The sequence below is a fragment of the Haemorhous mexicanus genome, chromosome 1 (genome assembly GCF_027477595.1).
Source record: "Haemorhous mexicanus isolate bHaeMex1 chromosome 1, bHaeMex1.pri, whole genome shotgun sequence".
In the NCBI taxonomy this organism is placed as follows: domain Eukaryota; kingdom Metazoa; phylum Chordata; class Aves; order Passeriformes; family Fringillidae; genus Haemorhous; species Haemorhous mexicanus.
Window position 1 is genome coordinate 56,198,444 of NC_082341.1, and position 19,734 is coordinate 56,218,177.

A 19,734-nucleotide genomic window follows, 5' to 3' on the forward strand; every position below is an offset into this window, starting at 1 on the left:
CCCTTGTGCGTGTAAATCTGTCTGACATGTCATGTGGATCAGATTTGGCTCTGCTGCTCACATTTGAGGTCCACTTGGTTTTTTTTGCCCGATTCCCATGTAGGAGAGCTGAATAACTGCCATGCAGTATTCATAGCCCTGTGATATTAAAAAAAGGCAGAACTGGGATTGGTGCCTGCTCTTCCAGGACCAATTTAAAACTGAATCTGGACACTAAAGGATGTTTAGAGCAGGTATCTAAGCCCTGTGAGATGGAAGGAACTTTCCCAGTCTGGAGCCTTTCTTGTGACAGCAGTAAGCATATTGGCTGTGTGAAAAAGAGAATTATTTAGAGGCAGAAACAGAAGTCCTACAGTTAGGGAGATGTTGGAAGGTGGAATCTTCCCAAATAATTTTAGAACTTGTAAAGCAGATTAAAATATGGGGGGAGAGTGCTGAATATAAATGTCTGCTTTACACTTAAAAAGGGTGTGCGGGCTCCACGTGCTCGGAAACATTTCTGGGAAAACATCAATTAAAATGCTTGAGACTGGCAAAAGGCTTCAAGGCCATTGAGGTAAATGGTGACTCATACTGGCCGAGAAGCAGGAGGGAAAAACATTTAATGGCACTGCCACCCCAAGCTGTACTCTGAAATGAGGCTTCCCAGGGGGTTGACCTGCAGACACTGGGATTTTAGCCAACGTCTGCTGATCTACAGCCTTCAAAGGTGAAGAGCCAAAGTATTTTTAAGTGACTTGGCAGCATGCCTACTGGGTTTTTCAATGCATGTTAGCATGCTGTTATGGAGAGAAACTTGACGTATTTCTAATTTTAGAGTGAGAGGAAACAGTCGGGTGGTGAAAACATTTGGAAGGAAGGGTTAAAAAGTTGGAAGGAGGGGGACAAAGAGGGAATAGGGTGAATGCAGAGATGGATCTTTGAATACCACTTGCTTCAGTAGAAGCTAAAAAGTCCTCCTGAATATACTACCTGGGTCATGGCATCAGTTTGAGAGGGGAACAAGTTTTCTGCTGTGTTTATCCTAGGGAAATAGGACTGGTCCTTCCAGCATAGGCTAAAGCTTGTGCATCTTGAAGACTGGTGTGAGCCTGTTGTGTTACTGGAAAAAGTCCTCAACACATGCTTCAAAAGCATCTTCTCCTCCCCCAGTCTCCTGTATCGCTCTTAACAATTTAATCCATAGCAGTTTGTCTTCACAGGCTGTAATTGATCTGTCTGTGATTTAGCTCATCAGACACTCATTAAAGAGTTTGCAGCCTTTTTTATTCATGAAGAGTGAGACTCAAGGATCTAAAACCACTTTGTCTTTGTCCTAACTGGATTCATTTAGTATTCTGGGATTTGGGAAGGCTAATAAACTTAAACGAGCTATTATTTAAAGGTGAGCTGCCAAGTGAACATGAAGAATGATCCAAACACTGGCAGTGTGCCAAGGGCTCTCTGTCGTCAGGTGTCAGGTATGAGCAGCAGAGGGAATTGGTGCTAAAACCCCAGATATTCCTCACCGCTCTGCAGTGGGCATCCCACAATGTCCTGCCCATGAGTGATGGGATAATACAGCTTGCAGGGGAGCTGCTGGAGCTGTGTCTGCAGTGAAGATGGCATTTTGTGCTAGTGATGTCAGTGGGATACACAGAAATATTTGGTGCATTGTGTATAGTTTGAGCTTGACATCTGGTTTTCTTTATTAGGGGCTGCTGTTGTTCCGAGCTGCTGCCTGTGCTCTGGCAGTGCCTGAAAAGATGAGCACTTCTCACGTTGCTGGCATATACGTGCTGAGGAAATGCCTGTTCCTGTCCTTTCGCAGGGATACACCAGCAATCTGCAAAAGAGAACAATACCCCTGAGCTGCAGAAAGCAGTTTCCTTTCCCCACTACTTTAATGTACACTTGAGACATTTCCAAGCTGTACGAAGAGGAGATGGGATAGATGGTTCTCCATTCCACTCCTTCCTGAGCCTGGCTCCGCATGTCACACACTTCCAGAAAGATGAATAATTCCCTGTAACTTGAATTTACAGTGTAGTCATATGCGTAGTATCACCAAATTCCTTGTGCCTCGGACGTCACGTAAGGGGCTAAAGCCGCCATGGGCTCCTAAGTTCTCTGTGATTTAGAGGCAGCAGCTCTGCCAGGAAACACATGCAGCTGGATCCTGGGTCTGTGCCGAGTGTACTGACTTTGTTCAGGAGCTGTGGGAGGCTGGTGGGGCCCCGCAGACAAAGCCCTGTGTGAGGGATCTGAATCCTGGCAGGACACACTGCCATTTACGTGAACTGACTTCCCGCTTGCTGTGCGTATCTGGATTGGGAAATCTTTGGGAATATAAACCTCTCCTAACTGCTCGGAGTCACAGTATTTATAAATACTCTGAGCTTGTGTTTATAACTATAAATCATCCTATGTAAATATTAATACCATGTTTTTCTTCCTTTGTAGTGTACAGAGGCCAAAAAGCATTGCTGGTACTTTGAAGGATTATATCCTACATATTATATGTAAGTAGTCATTGCTTTTCTTTTTCTTAAATTAGATTCTGTAGGCTCTTAGGCTGTTACTCTTTTACTAATTATACTTTATCTATAACTCATCTAAGACTTTTGAAAATTCAAAAATGAAGATGCAGTAAACTTTCATTTCCCTCCTTTCCTGTAACCTGTCTCTTTCCCTTTTTCCTTATTAAAAAAAATGTACAGATTCATTTGCCACACACCCCAGATGACCTTTCCAACTGAAAAAAAAAAAACCTCAAGTACTTGAACAGCTCTTATTTCAGAAAACTGAAAGGAAACATAAGTAGACCAATGTGAAGACAGTTCTCCCTTTGTTTTGAACAAGGACAGGTAATCAGACAGAATACCAAGAATGCTTTGAAAGTAACTTTGTCCCTGTGCTAGTACTGTTGTTTAATTTAGAGAGTTGAGATGATTTGTTTTCCATGGCATAACTGTCCTTTTGATGAGTGGCATCTACATTCACATCAAGCTTGGGTATGAACCAAATGTCAGTGACCTGTAGGTCTATGACTGAGGATCTCTCTAATTGCAGTTTTTTGTTTCATATTGCCCACAGCAACGACCAGAAAAGTGGAGGAAATATGTGGATGGGATTCAATGTGGGTTTGGGGGCAGAAAGGAGATAAATGTAGTAAACTTTGTACCTGGGTTGTATAACTATAATTGCAAACAACTGTAAATATAAGTTTAAAAAAAAAAAAACAGGGTGGAAAAGCATTAGGTTATCTGTTCCCTGAGCAAGCTCTTTCTTGCTGAAGGATTGGAAATTACTGTAACCCTTATGCTACCCAAGAACTTCCCTCCCTTTTCTTTTCCACCTCCACTTCATCTGCCAGAAGCAAGAGAGAAATGCTAGAGACAAAAACCAGCCAGGAACCCAGTTGCAAAACAAAGCCCACAGAAAGAATGGAACACCATGATTAATCATCTGTGATCCTGGATATTAACTGCTTAGGAAGTGTTTGTGCCTAGAACTGTCTTTTTTTCAGGTGACCGAAATGTGGAGAATTACTCATAAATGGTTGGCCAAAACAGATGGGGGAATTTAAATAAGTTCATTATCTTTGCATGCTAATAACAATGGGACTTTGGTTCCGCCTACATTTTATTTTGCTTTTCTGCAATGTGGGAAAGAAGCTGGGATGTCACAAAATTACAAAAATCCCACTGTTCCTTGACATTCAGGAGTGTGTTATTCATCATCATCTTGGTGTTTTGCTTATGTTTCTTCCATGTGCTTTCACAAATAGCGTTTGTCTCCCTTGGCAATACAAAGGAGTTGCTACTTGGAGATGGGGTATTCAGAGATTGGGTTCAGACCCTTTGTGTACATACAGGTTCCTGCAAAAGAAAGGGCTACAAAAAAAATCCTGTTTTATATTGGCACTGTCAAGTCAATCAGGAGACTGTCACTAGTCACCGTGTGTTTTGTGGTAGTTACTGCAGCACAGTGTTATCCAAGTGTTGTGGCAACCACGACACTTTTATTGCACTAAAGTGTCGTGGTTGCCACTCTCCTGAATAGTGGAAGTCAATGGAAAAAGGAAGGGGGAAGGGGCAGGATGTGTGTGCTCAGCAATTGTCCCAGTGGTGATGAGTGTCCTGTTAATGCTAATGTTGTTGTTGTGATTATGACTTTAAGTGGGCAAGAAGAAACACTAGGGAAAGATGATAAGGATTTGGGGATGGTAAAGCTCAGAGGACAGATACTATGTGTGACAAGTGAGGGAATAGGGAGAGGGTATTTGAGTGCACAGGAGCCCAGCAGGGTTAAAGGGGGGATGCATCAAAGCAGTAGGAAGATTGTGCATATCTGCAGTGCCTGGGCTATTCTGCTTGGTTACTTCTGCAATGTCAGTTTCTGTTGTTCAGGATCCCCAGCTGCTTCCTACCTGTGCTGTCTTTTCACACCTCTGTGGTGGAGGAGAGGCACAACTCCAATCTCAGTATCTTAGGGCAAAGTCCCATTGCTTCAGCACTTGTTTGACCCTTCACTGAATTAATTCAATTTGCTAATCCCACAGAAAGTTGTTCATTTTAGCACATTGGAGTCAGTGTTGAATCAGCTTGGTGTAGTTTTTGGCAAACACCGGTGAAATGGGAGGAAGGGAGTACTCTGCGTATTGTGGGGGAGGAGGCATGAATAGCATCGTCTCCGTCAGCATATGGTTACATGTTAAATTATCTAAAGGCATAATACATAACTTTGTCCTGAGAGTGCCTCCTCTGTACGAATCTAGATCTGGGATGTGATGTAGTGAAATGGGTTTTATTTTATCTTACCATTTCTGTAGCAACAGTTCATATTAAGCAGATATATTTAGATTTATATTTAAAGGAGTTTGCAGTAGATTCCATTTGTTTCTATCACTGATTTTGTGAACAAACTTTTTTCTCCCCAGTTAATATATGTAGTCTCTCCTGTCGTCTCGAGACTATCTTTGGAGACTTACAAAACCCAGCAATGCAATCCTTTTTAATGATTTTCCTGTGATTTCAGTCCCATGCTGTCACTATGTCACATCTCCAACGGAGACAGTTGGTATTATAATGAAAAGGTTGGCATGTCAGCTCAGAAATGCCAAGTGCTGTGTCTATTCACAAATGCAGCGGCATGCTGGGACCGAGGTATCCCTGAACTGGCCCATCTACACGCCTTATCACTGCTGGGTAGGCACATCCTCCTAGAAGGTGCCTACCTCTCTTTAAATTACCCAGAGTAGTAGAAGTCTGGTGGACTGTCTTATCAAGTGGTGGTTTGCTTTTCTCAGAAGTTTAAAGGCAAGATAGCTGAGTTAATCTTTCCTGTAAAGGCTCTACTTCAGCCATCCAAAGACAGATAAGAATGTGTCTGCTAAGCCAGAGGAACAGTGTGCCAAAAGAAGTGTTCTGGAAATTCACCTAGATTTGGGTGGGTAAAACTTGCAATTATATGACAGTTCCTCTTTTGGAGCTTAAGTTTTTTTAGTGGCTTTTTTTAAATTCAATCTGCCTTCCAGTATTATAATTTTAAAAAGAAAAATCTGTTAGAGATACTGTTCAAAACTTTCTTAAAACTTGTCTTTTATGCTTTCCATCTTAATAGCTAGGGCAAAGGTTGAAGATCACAGTTCCAGAACTAATGATACATCCTTCTGTTCAAATATTTAATGGTATTTGTATTTTTTAAAAATATTTTTTCTAATGAAAATAGTTATTCTATTCTTCCTATATCATCAATAAGCTTTAGTTTAATTCAAGCATGTTTCTTCCAAATGTAATTCCATTTCTTCAGGTTAGACTGAGAAATTGATAATTTTCCAAAATCTTTTTCCTCTCCTGTGGGAGTAAGGTACAGCTTATTTCAGACCAGAAGTGAACATGGAAAGTTTACCAAGAATTTGAAAGACATGCTGGTCTTCTGTCCTTAATAAAGAAATACAGACATTTTCCAAGGCTGCTCTTAACTTATTTCCCTAACCCATCCAACTGTTTCTCCATGTCCTTTTCGCCTGAGTCACCAGAGACTGTTGTCAGTTAGATACTTTTCTACTACTCCAGCAAAATGGTTTTTTAATATGACTTAGAAAAATAAGTAAGCAAATATAAAGCAGAGAAAGGAATAAGTAATTGGAGTCTAATTCTTATCCTTTGGAAAAGCAGGGAGCCAAGTTGTTCCTGAGTGTGCTTAAAGAATTAGATCATACATCTTGTGTGGATGCACAGAAAGTGATTCAGAATTTAAAGCTGTCTCAAGAGACTCGACTGATGCTCTACAAATGTCCTTATCCCACTCTCACTTAAGTAAGCCAGCTCAGCCTTATCTCAGATGTGCTGATGGTTGGCAGAAGAAACAGTCAAGGTACTTTTCTTCCATGGCAATGATGTGAATAGTAACATAGAGAATGCATTAGATTGCAAAACCACCTTCCCTGTAGGCAGATGGAGCAGCACTTAAGATACTCCAGTTGTTTTTCCATTTCTAAGTTGGGCATGAATAGGAGAGGGAAGGCTGCCTTATGTTTTGCTGATGAGTAGTAGTTTGATTGTAATGATTGTGCATGTGCAGAGTCAAGTATATTTCCTAGTATGACTGATCAATCCCATAGGTCTTTTCTGTTTATTTTCCTTCAGATGTTAGCTACCATCATACTGGGGCTTTTAATGAGGTGATAAATTCCAGATGCATGTTTCTAATCCTCTCCTTGCCAGGCTTCGTGGCATATCTATAAAACAGCAGGAATGTTTTTGAGAATGAGCAGCGGGCATGTGTCCACAGCAATAGGAATGCCAGGGCTGTTGCCACTGGGTCACTGAAGGACTCGCCCATAGGGAGGGGCACCCATCATCCTCTGCCCTCTGAGCCTCACCATGGTGTTTCTGTTTGTTTGGGGTTTTTTAAACACATTTAGCTGCCTGCCTGTCCAGGCTGAAAGGTGTGCACTTGGTTATGAGAATGTTGAGGGAGACAGTGTGGAAAGCCATGCTGAACCTGGGGTAAATGACATCTCCCACTCTCTGGTTTGTCCACAGATGGCTTCCACTGCCAGTGTAGTGGTGGAAGCTCTTCTTGGTGTCCTTTCCAACTACTAGTTGTAGGTGAGGTTTGGCTTTTCTAACATCACAATTACTTGTATATGTGATGATTTCTAAATGCCTCCTTGATAGCCTGTATCCTCTTCTACCTCCTAAATACTGACTTTTACATCTGAGTTCTGCCCTGGGTTCCTTGTCTTAGGTAGGTCTTGACTTCTCAAAGGTATGCTACTAGATGAAAGACCTCCAGAAAGAAACAGGAACATTTTCTCTGGAAGGAAGTGTTAACCATTGCTGTTGGTAATTATGTGAAGAACAGAACAGGGAGGACTGGCATCTCTTATTATCTTCTATTTGTATCCAAAGCAGGACCTGAATTAATTTGAAAGCAGGTGGAAGTGCTATATTTTTAGGTTAGTATATTTTGGCCATAGAAACCAGTTTACTGCATACAGCAGACAGCTGCTCATGTACACATTTGTGTTGATGAAATCTGTTTAATTTTTCATTTAGAATTAGTAAAAGAACACTAATGGGCACCTAAAAGATAAATGTTTGCTATTATTCTTCATGTTTAAGACATGTTCCTACCCTACATGGGAAGACTAGTTTATTTTTCTTATTGTAGAGAAGAATGAGGAATATACTAAATTTGTGGGTTTTCATGCGTTTTGAAATAATTTTGTTGTGCATTTTCACATGCTTCTCTTACTTTGCTGATTAAGTTTTGTAGTATTTATCACACAGCCATACTCATCTGGGTTTTGAATGTGAGTCCTTTTATTCTTTGTGATCAGTCCATAATAATTCTGTACATTATCAAGAACCTGCAAAATGTCTCAGGTGAAAACATTAAAAAGGTATTTTTCTCTTGCTGTTACTCGGATAGCTCAGAGGGCACTTCTTCCATCAATGTGTGTCCAAGAGGCTGGGAAACCACCCCAAACCAGACACTGGGTGTGTTGCATGATGGTGGCTGTTGTCTGTGCTCCACATCCTGTTGTGTTTACTGCTGTTAATTAAGTTGGCTTTCCTGATGGTACACTTAGCTTTCCACTGCAATTACAGCTGCATGAAGTGTCAGCAGGTGTGTGCTCAGGGAAGTAATATAGCTGCTGATTTATCCTTCCATTTGATCTGGAGCCACCAGGGAGGAGGGAGAGGGGAGGCAATGTAATAGTTTTGCATGCTTGCAGGCACCTTGAATAGCTGGCACTGTACAGACACAGGGACCTGGATTCACTCCAGGGCTCACTTTTGCAGTGAGCAGCCCCAGGAAGGGCCTGTTTGCAGATGTAGTTCATTGCAAGAACGTAAGGGCACGGTTTGTGTCGAGAAGGAAGACAGCAGTAATCATCAGACCCCCTGAATAAAAGGCAACAGAATCCCACCACCATTGCTCAGTCCTCTGCGGCCTTAAACAATAGCAATGCAAAAAGCCAAAGCTTCAGAAGTCAGTGCCCTTGAAGGAGCTTACTCCTTGCTCCAAGTAAGAGACTAGAGTTACCCAGCAGGTAGGTGCCTTGCCACAAACTGGGATTTCCTTCAATGGATCAATTATCTAAAGCAATCTGGGGTGAATTAGACTGCTAAAGTAACACTCAGGTGAACTTGCTAGGAGTAGGTCCTGGAGAGGGGTTTAGTATATCAACCTTCACAAGCCATCAAACAGGTGATGGGCCTAATTTCAGATTTAAAAGATGATTTTGGAGTCGGAGGCTGACCAGGTATAGGCAGTTAGTTCTGAGAAGGTGAGGAAAGAGGAAAAGAGGGCATCCTCTGTCCTCTAATGGGGTACTCCTCTGAGACCAGACCCTCCCTTGGCTGAGGTGAAGCAGAGAACCCAGTCCCATCCCCTTCTCATTTCCAGAGGATGGGATAACCACAGTTGTGACTTACTGTGAGTGAGCCTCAGTTTTTCCTGTGGAAGGTGTTTGATTTAAAATACTCATCGGGTCTTAATTCTTCCATGTCCCAGGCAAGAACCCTAATGAAAGACTGAGAATCAGTTTCTTCTGGCTTCCTGTCAGTGGGAAAGGAAAGGTTGTACCTGGTTTGAGTTTCAGTGGACAGTGTCAGAGTGCATCTGACGCCTAAGTAATCTTGAAGTTCTAAGTAGGGAGACCCTGAATTAAAGTTTTGAAAGACTTGATGGCACTTAACAGCTGGCCATTTCTACCCAGTCCTTCTCTGCATTTGATCATGCAGTGGCTTGGTGCAGGAAAAAAAGGTTTACTATGCTTTAGTATCTTCAGTGAGGCAGACAGCAAATTCCTGGATACCCATCGCCCCCTGCCAGCAGTCTTATGCTTTCCCAAAGCAGGGATGAAATGCAGTAGGGCTGCCTGCCCACTGGGAGCAGCTTGATATGAAGAGCTAATCATCTGTTTAATAAGGGGCCTGAGGATTAACTAGTATTCTTCGTTCCTTTTGATACAAGAAATTTACAATTCGACCTCCAGAAAATTTAAACTTGTCTCACACATTATCTGTGGCTTACTGTTGTCAGAGCCTTAAGCAGTGCTGTTTCTCTGCTTTGTTCTGTAAAAGAAAAGCCTGCAGCCTGTGTTGAAAAATGGCTCTTTAAGGCTTCATATACTGCCAAACCCCAAGCCACTGCAATTCTTGCTAGGTTGTGCCACAAGGGGAGCAGAGAAAATTTCTAGATGGATATGTGTTGGCCAGAAAGCCATGTAGTGGTACTTTACAGACAACAAAGAGAGTTCCTCTGCAGGGTGGCTTTCTTCTTGGGATCTGGAAGGAGATGGCTGGGGTTATGGTGAACCTTTGGGTAGCAGAAGATTGTGAGAAGGATTGGTTTGATAGGAGCAAATACTTCTCATCCCGTCTGAAGTGGGGGAGGCTTTACTGTATTCTGCTGAGTTCTTGCACAGAGATGGTATTTATAGGCTCTTCACCTAAGGAGTAACTGAGAAATAAGCTCTTTTTCAGCTGTTGTCTGCTCTTGTTTTTCACGTCTGTGTGAAGGACAGGAGCCAAGTATTTTGTCTTATAGGAGATTTTAGTTGTGTCAAAGCAGACGGGACTCTAATCTGAGCAAATACTGTTCTGTCTCAGTTGTTACTACTCTTAGAAAAAAATTACCTGACAGGCCTTTTTCTTTGTTTTTGGCTTACATTTTCTTATGTAAAGGCTGTGTGATTTACCAAGTACCTGGATAACTCTCTCTCTAGTGCTTTCTTAAGTACCAGTGGCAGTGATTTTTCTCTTAAGGACAGATGTGCACTGAGGTCATAGCTCCATTAATCTATGAAGCAGCTGTATTTATTATAATAAACTTATCTATTCATACTTTTCAGACCTCTGTTTTAACAGTGACAAGGCACTGTTATTGCATATGCTGAGAGATCACCTTTGCTATTTATAAGAAGATAAATGCTTTTGGGTGCTGAGAAGGAATCGTGTCTTCTGAAAATTAGGCCAAGAAGACACAAATGACCCTAAGACCAAGGCTGGAATGCAGATGTTCCCTAGAGCCAAAGACCTTGCCTGTCTTAGTGCTTCTCAAGCACTTTAGTGAATGCCAGTGGAAGGATGTGGCCTTTGTGTTGCAGCATCTTTCTGCAGGGAGATTAAACCACTTTGGGACTCAGTAATAGATGCTTAGGTGGGACTCCTGAGTGCAGAGTTGGACTCTCTGTTCCGATTTCCATGTTCTGTACCTGTAGAATCGGTGCATAGATACATAGATTCCTTGGGATAACCCCTCTATTGTGTGGAGGTCTTCCCCATGTCTGCAGCCAACTTTCCTTAGACAGCAGTACAGGCAATGGGTTTGCTTTGAAGGCTGCTTTTTATGGAAAGATGGAATGCACTTACGAAATGTCTGAAATGAATAAAAGTTTCAGTAAACTTGGTAGAAAAAGATCTCTTTCTCAATTACGTGGTACACCTTCAGTTGATCTTCTCCATTTTTTGTCTGTCAGGTCTAAGTCTTGTGACATCACTCCTCATTGATAGCACAGCCATGACTCAGAGCTTCACCAGAATTGTTTCTGCTTTTTCTTTTTGTTCCAAGCCTTATTTGTTTTTTCTCTGTTCCTGGCAGCTGAGTTAATGAACCGGGATCATAATTCTGCTGTGATTTGCCAGCAGGCAGTGAGAGATAGTACATCAAAGACTGATTATACTTAAGCTTGCATGTTGCTCCATTAATAAGCTGATTTTGTTGTTGACTTTTGCCAGCTAATAAATATGGCTTTTGTAAGTAAGTTAATTGTCATGTAATTGGGATGAATATTGTCAGGAGTTGTGTTGTGTTTCCACAGTGCATAGAATCAAGAACAGGAGATCAGCAGAGCTTTTGCTGTAGTGTGATGGCAGTATCAGCAAATGGAATATTCACTCTTCCAGTCCTTTTTGGTGCTGCTGTCAAGTGGTGGGGAGTACAGACAGCATGTTAGCATCATCCTTGGTTCCAGCCTTGATTCCATGCTCCTCCATATGGGTACATGTGTCCATTCTCACAGGCACACACAATAAAGCACCTGTTTGGTTTTAGGGGTAAAAAGTGACAAGGTTACCAGTGTCAGATCTCAAAGGGTTGTGAGGTTTGTGGTACTGGTTTCCTTTCACAGATCCACCCAGCTAATGCAGTGGTCAGCCTGGGATGAGCTGGCTGAGCTTATGAGATTCCTCCATCCTTTGCATCATTGTTTTCAACAATTTGAAAGTTCAGTCACCTGAAACTTCTCTTGATGGCCTGTTTGTTTGTCAGTCAGTGGTCTCAGGAGCTTCATAAATATTCAGCAGTGTAGCCTTTCCGCCTTCCAGCTGGTGCTTTAGCCTTCCTTTGCAGGAATAAAAGCTAAGCCTTTGAGACTTTAAAAACGGTGCTGACGCGTTACCTGGATAACTTAAAGATAAAAAACGGATTGAGGTACTAAATTCCTCCACAGATGCTCCTTTAATTTTTGTGGTTTGAATGACCATAATTATGTATTTTGAAATAGCTATTTCCCATCTTTTCTGGCTCTGGAGAAGGCAGGTGCAAAATAATCAAGGCAAGGGTGGCTATGGGGGAGGTGTGTGTGCAGTCTCTGTGACCTCTCTGTTTAAGTTTTATTACAGGTGAAGCCCTTGGGGCTCTGGGAAATGGTGTGTGGTCAGATGTAGGTGCCTGGACTGACAGAGCTAGTGTGTGGAGGCAGAGATAAAGACTGCTCACATTCCTAAAATACTTCTTTTTTATTTTTGTCCTAATGGACTCAAGAAGGGTTTCTAGATTTATGGGCTCAGTTTCTTCTCTGCTTTTCTGGCCCAACAAAATCCTTGCTGTGCAGCATCAGCCAAGGGGGCAAGTACCCATCACCATGGATGAAGTGCTCCAACCAAAGTACCTTGAAGAGCAAAGAGGTGCCATGAGCGCTGGTGTACGAAAAGACAGCAGCTCCCAGCCTATTTTGTAAGGAACCTGAATTTGTCCTTGACTTCAACATATGTCTTGAAAGCTCTTTTTGGGTTGAACCACTGTGGAAACATGGAGGAATACTTAATTTTTTGGTCCCAAGGGGAATGAAGTTAATGCTGACTTGCTAAGTCTTGTTAGTAGTTATGTGAGCTTTGGTAGCTTTGAGTATGAGCAGTTGTCAGGGTCTTGGGAAGCTTTAAAGAAGAAAAAATGCAGATGGGTCACTTTCATGTTCAGTGGCAGCAAAGTGGATGTTTTCTCTTTTGGCATGAGCATTTCCTTGGCCTGAGTCTCAAACTGGGTGCCTGAGTCTCTTAATGAACCTTGCCATGATGATCATGTCAAATCCTCTGGCTTGCCTGAATAAATCCTACTTATTTGTCATCAGAAGAGCATGTAACTGTTTTCACTTGCAAAACAACTGATTATATATCCATGGAGCATCCTCCTCTGGCCCCAGTTAGAGACTGAAGCCTATGTGACAGTGTATTTTCTGAGTGAAGCCTTGTTAATTGAGCATGTAAATGTGTAATTGTACAATTATTCAATTGACGTGGTTTTAGTTTGCATACAAATGTGGGAGCACACTCATGCAGTTGAGCAAACTGTCCAAGATCAGATGCTTAAATAAATATGTGCATTCTGCACACAGATGTGAACACCCTTAAAAAGATCAATCCAGTTGTGGTCACCTCCTCTTTTCTTTTTGTATGTGGATATGGTAATGTTTTTGCTATATGCTTATTTTCATTCAAGTCTGTAACATACCATGGATTCTGTGTTAACTTGGTCCTTTTCCCTGCTAAGTAGGTTTCATTGGTGTGGGAATAGGAGTTACCATAGGAATTGTTCAGAGGTTGCCCTTAATGTATGTGCTTGCTTTTTGTGAAGTGGTACCTCGTGCTCACAATGACTGGGGATGTAATACCTTTGAAAATGTTCTGTGCATGTGAAATATTAATTTGAAGAGTGTGGGGGCTTTTTTAGAGGAAAGGCTGCTTTAATAATGGGACTTGCTGGCAGTTGCAGCCCAGTGCAACTTCTGAGAAGAAAAAAGGGCATAAAATTTGCAAATAATGGTACAGTTGGAATTTTATCTGCACTCAGTGGTTTCTCTGCTTGGAAGGTGCTGATTTCAAAGAATGGGTGATCTGTCAGTTTTGTTCTGGCAGTTCTTGTCTGTTCCTGTGAATAAAACTCCAAACATCTGTTGGGGAGCTGCAGTATTCATTTACTGTGAAAGAAAACACAGTGATACTGCTTTGCTTTATAACTTGTCCTTTTTTTATATAGAATTGAACGCCATATTCGGTCTTTTAGAGGTGGTTTGACATTAAGTATATAGGAAGTTAGTTTCAATAACATGGGAGAAGTTCCTGAATAGGGATAGAGCTGTGCTGTGCATATGATTGGCAGCTTTATCCAGCCAAGGGTAGTCTGTTCTTAAAATAATGCTTTGGTTGGGGGTGTGAGTGGTGTCAGGGTGGGGGATGCCATTTTAATCTGAGTGGCAGCCACTCAACAGCCCTGTCTCTTTATTTGTCTGCAGATGTCGCTCCTATGAGGATTGCTGTGGCTCAAGATGCTGTGTAAGAGCTCTCTCTATCCAGCGACTATGGTATTTTTGGTAGGTGTGGGGAATTTGGGAATTTTGTGTTTGTCCTCATCTTGTATCAGGATATTGCCAGCCCTGGTATTTTAAAGTACAGTAGGTGCAAGTATGTAGGAAGGTATGTGTGTACATAGAAATGCACAGATTTTGTTTCTTTCTTATAAAATTCTCCTGATGTAGTAAGAAAACACTGAAAAAGGAGATAAATCATGTCAGGCTGACCTTTCCTGCTCCTGCATCCTGCTGCTTTGTACAAGCAGTGGTTCCACTTTTATCCAGAATTGTTGAATTCTTTATGCCTGTCCCAGCTGCTACCAAACAGCAACATTCTTCCTGTTTTTTTGGGGCAGTCAGTTTTAAAACTGGATCCTGTAAGCAGGATTGTGCTTTTAGGCAGGATGTAATATATTCCTGCCAGCTGAATTGAGGCTTCAATTAAAAAGGAAGAGAAGTACATTTATGACTATAAGGATTTTTCTGGAGATGACAGCAAAGGAAAAGAAGGCAGAAAGATTGAGCTTGTGAAACCAGCAGCTCAGTAATCTGGATAAAGCTTAAACTAATCACTGTTATATGCATAATGAAAAAATAAGGTAAATTCCTTTTGGAGTGGAATTTAAGAAAGCACCTGAATAAAATCTTTTCATTACAGTTGAAAGAAAGGAAAGACTCCCTACAAAATCTTTTTTCAGGCACTTTAATGTGGAATTTGAAGATTGATTTTTAAAAAAGCCTTCAAAACTGAAACAAATAAACAGTGAGAAACAGAAGCCTGATGTATACTATAAAACAGAGATTTACAAAGCTGACTGTGGGATTTCAGTGTACAATCTGTACTGATACAAGTGAAGAGCTCTCTACCTCAATCCCTGGGGTGACGTCATAAATCTCTGTTTTTCTGTTCAGAAAAAAATCCTTTGCAGGAACACTGCCAAAGGGAAACGTATAAATATTGGCTCAGGGAAAAAGAACCTCCTTCTGCTCTTATTTCTGATGTAGAAACAAGAACTGAGTTTGAGCCTTTGCATGAAGCAACTCTTGCTGCCATTCTGTGCCACAATCTTCCTCTCAGCTACCTGGGAATTTTCCAGAGATAAGCATGATGTGTAGGCTTGCCTCTGGCCAACTTCCTTGTCTTCCAAAAAGCAGTTGTCATTGTCTTCCAGTCAAAGGCCATGAAACAAGATGGCAATTACAGGCAGAAGAACCATTCCAATTTACAAGAGCTTTTATGAGTCACTGGAGTGTCTGGTAACTGATCAAGGAAACACAGTGAAAGCCGCTGTCTAAAGACCAAAATCTGTGTGCCCTTGCTGCATGTTCCTGTTTCCACTGCACCAGGGCAAGGAAATGATGAGGACGGTTTAATTATGTTGGAAAAGATGCTGAAAGAAGGAGAATGGTAGCTAAATAATGTCTTTTTTTAATGGAGAATGTAATACCCCATGTAGGAAGCACAAAGCACAGTTTGTCGCCATCAGCACTGAATGCTTCAGTCTTCTGGCTTGAGCTTAAGTGCCAGCTACTGTATTTCCCATGGGAGATGAAATTAAAATGTTGACTTCATTTAAGAATATCTAAGATTCTTCTTTTAATGGCAAATGCAGAATAGTATTCCTCTCTTTCCTCCACAAACATCCTGAGCAGCCTAGATGCTGTAAGCCTGGGGCCTGCATCCAAGAGGCGCAGTTTGAAACTGTACAGACCTGGAAACTTTTGAAAAGTTCAGGTGTGTTTTACTTTTGGGTTACATGCCAGAGAGCACTGACAATAGTACTAATCACTGAAGATATCCGTAATTTATCCATAAGTGCTCCATGAGCACTATCCCAAATGACAGCCCTGCTCTCAAGAGGCAACCTGCTTGAGAAATCCTGTTAAAAGTTGTAGGCTGATGTATTCTCAGTGAACAATCTGGATTTAAATGCTGCCTGAATGTGCAGGTTTTGACTTCCCTCTTCTTTTTGCCTAGGTTCCTATTGATGATGGGAGTTTTGTTCTGTTGTGGAGCTGGTTTCTTTATCCGAAGGCGGATGTACCCTCCTCCATTAGTAGAAGAACCTACTTTTAATGTGTCTTACACCAGACAACCAGTCAACACTGCATCAGGTCAGACACTGCTCATAACAAGTTCCACTGCTTCCTTACTTTGGCCAAGACACTAAAAAAGGGTGGGTTCTGAGCTTTTGTTTCACTGGTTTTTGGACACTGTGCGATTTGTACAAGGGATTGCACTGCACTCAAACGTGCACCCACCTCCTGCAGTGAGTGATGTCCTCAGCCTTTCCAGCAGCATAATTCAGCTGCAGTGTACAGAAGGGGTTTTGAAACACAGGGGATGAGGGATGACAGAAGTTTCAGTTTTCTTTCAGTTTCTAATACCTTTACAGGTGTGTGTCCATGTGTGGAAGGGGGCTAGCAAGCTCTCCCTTTGCAGTGTAGACGAAATGATAGGTGTCCAAATTCAACTGTCAGAGGAAGAAAGAGTTTTAAATACAATTGATAACATCTGGCAGAGCTGAAGGAAAGCCTAGTATTTTCTTCTACAATCTGTCCTTCTTGCAGGTTTTTTTGATTTGCCTTCAGTGTTCTGTCATGCAGTCTTTCTGTGCCAGAGTGGTCTTTTTCCCCTTGTTAGTCTGATTGCTGTCTCTCTATGAAATAATTACTGTGAGCATCAGGAGGACCTACCCAGTGAGGGCTCCTCTGGCAAAATTGCTTTCTAAGTTTGTAATTTCTTCCTTTCTGGTAGCTAGTTCTGTTTGGGAACACTCCTAGGCCTAAATGGTTAAAAAGGTGTTGCAGACACAAACTGACATCTCTTTGTTTAAATTCTAAGGGTTTTTAGGGTTCCCATTCCTCATCTGTTTTTCTCCTTAACTGAACAGAGAGTATTTTGCAGCTGGGGGAGCCAGTCCAACTAGACTAATATTTTTAAGCCTGAAAAATAGCCTGGAGTTGCTGTTGTGAACAGGGAGTGTCTTTGGATGAATAGATTTAAATTTAGAGCACAGTTTTACTCTTTCATGATGTTTCATGGAACAATAATTGTGGGCAAATATAAAAGCACAAGCTCTTTGATGACCTGATTATGGCACCTGCTTCCAGACTGTTACTACTGTTACTTAAAAGCTTTGGGCTCTGAGCTAACCCCACAATTTATTTTATTTTTTATTTTTAGTTTTTCCACTGTTCTAGAAATATTTAACAGTAAAAGCAATGAGAATTAATAGTCAAGCAAGTTCCCATTTTCCAGTAATTAATCTTCTGGGTTTTGTACTAGTAGCCAATTCACTGTTGAGGTGGAGCTCTCAAAATGTGGCTCGTTGCCTGTCTCCTTCCTTCCCTGCAGAGATAGCAGCAGCATCTTCTGCCATTCCAGCAGCATCTGCTGGGAGTGCTCTTCTGGGAGCCTGACTGGGAGAATGGAAGGGGAAGATCTCTTAGAAGCTGTGTCATTATAGGAAACACAGACTGGCACCAAAAGAAGAAAACCTGTTGCTCAGCCATGACTTTTTTTTCCCAGTCCATCTTTATTTAAAAACAGAGAGAAAGAAAAAAACAAAAACTAACTTAGATCTTGAGATAGTCTGTGACTTCCGTTGCATTAAGTCATCTTCCACCACCCACTGTGATGTCTGAGGAGGCTTACACACCAGCTTTGTTCTTATGGCAGCAATCTCTGTTACTCCTCATGTGTCACAGCCAAGGAATTTTGTGTTTGGCCATATATTTCCTTTCCTTGTCCCTGCAGGCTCCAACGTCATTTCCTAAATTGATCTATGCAATGCAATCCTGTCCCATTGTGCTTGCCAGCAGTAACTGACTACAGTTTGGCTCTTTGCTTCATACAGGTTCACTTCTAAACTGTGGGAGGGAAATTATCCATCTGAGCTTCACTCTGGCTTATCAGCAGATCCAGGACACCACAAAATAGTCTCTGAAGTCCTTTTGTAAGACTTGACACCTGAGTCAGGCAACAGTAGAGACTCCTTTGTCCATCTGGGATCCCACACCTCTCCTCTCTGCAGACAGAAAAGCTTTTCTGTCAGAGCAGCTGAACAGGGCTCACTGTTTTCCCTTTGAAATGGTAGTTGCTTGGGGCAGTGGTGCCCGTTGCTTCACTAAGTGATTTCTATTGGATGCAAAACTGAAGCTTTTTGGTAGTATCTGAAGAGGTGAATGCAGTCCTGCCAGCCTGCTTTTTTTCTGGAAGGGAGAAAGACTCCTTGTCTTTGCTCTGATGAACACTTTGAAAATCCTTGTCCGAGTATGCAGAGCACAGGCCCTGGGAGAGCACAACCTGATGCCTCTGCTGTTGCTGATACCTTTTCTCTCCTTTTCTTTCTTTCAGGGTCACAACAACCTGGAGTGCCGTATTACACAGATCCAGGTGGACCTGTGATGAATCCCATGGCTATGGCTTTCCACGTCCAGCCCAATTCCCCACAAGGAAACCCGGTTTACCCACCCCCACCTTCCTATTGCAACACACCACCTCCCCCATATGAGCAGGTGGTGAAATCCTCCACATGAGGACTCTGGCTCTCTGACCTGACTGTGTGAGAAGAAGGTGCAATTGCAAAATGACCAAGATGGAGGGCACCTGCCCTTTTGAACACTTGCTAATTCTCCAAGTCCTCTCTCCTTCCCTTCCCTGCACCTTTCCTCATTAAAGTTACTTGCAAAAGGGTGATTTTTAAAATTTTTTTTCTTTTTTTTTTTTTTTAGTAGAAGTGGATTTTTTTCTTTTTCTTCAAAATGAGAGAAGTTGTCTTTGTAATGCTTTTAATGGAAACCTATATTTAAAACTGTATGTCTTTCTCTTTATTTATTGTTTGTTTCAATCAAGATTTTAATTGCGTCGTGGCAGGTTACTGATAGCAGTTCTTGTGACCCCAGAGTGATGTGCAGCCTCCTAAGACCCCTCAGCAGAAATGCCCTCAGCTAAGGGAAACAACAGACAAAGAAGATAAAGGTAGAAGCAGCAGGGCAATGATTTTACCAGAAATTGTGACTACCATCTTTCACTTTTTTCTTTAACAGTTCAGTTCTGATATATAACAGAAAGATGCTCTGATAAAATCATTGTGGCTAGAGTACCAATATTGGTTGAGTCATGGCAGGGGCTCTGCCAAGTGCCCTAGAAAAGAGGGAATTGTTACTTTAAATGATGCATCCAGAGTTAAGGACTGGGATTTGAGTGTTTCTTGCCCATCATGTGAACTTCGCCTTTGTGATCAGCATTTCAGCTCCCCTTGTTTTACCAGCACTGAGATTGTATGAAACAGACAATGTTGGCACAAGGTGTTACAACCTCAGAGCTACTTGTACCTCTTGACAGAACAGAGAGAAACACTGAAATCCATAAGTTTTCTTCCCTAAATTGGAAAATATTTACAGTAAGAAGGGATGGGAGCATAGATACAACTTTACTCCCTTTGGCATTGGTGGGAGTTTAGTCCCTGAGAAATAGTATCTTCCATTATAGTCTTACTGCTGCCACAAAGAGTACCACGTAAAGCTGTCATCTTAGGTGATAGATCTGTAAATCTGCTCTCCTCTCTAGGTCAGAAAAATAATAACTTTTTGGTACAGGCTCTTAGTAGCATTCTTTGACCTGATGGTCAGATGGTTTGGCTTTCATAATCTCTTAG

At 41.8% G+C, this 19,734-nt stretch overlaps 1 protein-coding gene across 1 annotated transcript in view; it reads left to right on the forward strand.

Annotated features, from left to right (window-relative positions):
• Window positions 1-18,782, forward strand: part of VOPP1 (VOPP1 WW domain binding protein) — a 60,185-nt gene extending 41,403 nt beyond the window's left edge. Inside the window, exons 2-5 of the mRNA XM_059850057.1 lie at window positions 2,443-2,501; window positions 14,015-14,092; window positions 16,050-16,186; window positions 18,432-18,782. Of these exons, the coding sequence (XP_059706040.1) occupies window positions 2,443-2,501; window positions 14,015-14,092; window positions 16,050-16,186; window positions 18,432-18,613 (456 nt within the window). The 3' untranslated portion in view covers window positions 18,614-18,782. The remainder of the gene's footprint in view (window positions 1-2,442; window positions 2,502-14,014; window positions 14,093-16,049; window positions 16,187-18,431) is intronic.
• Window positions 18,783-19,734: the final 952 nt, after the last annotated feature.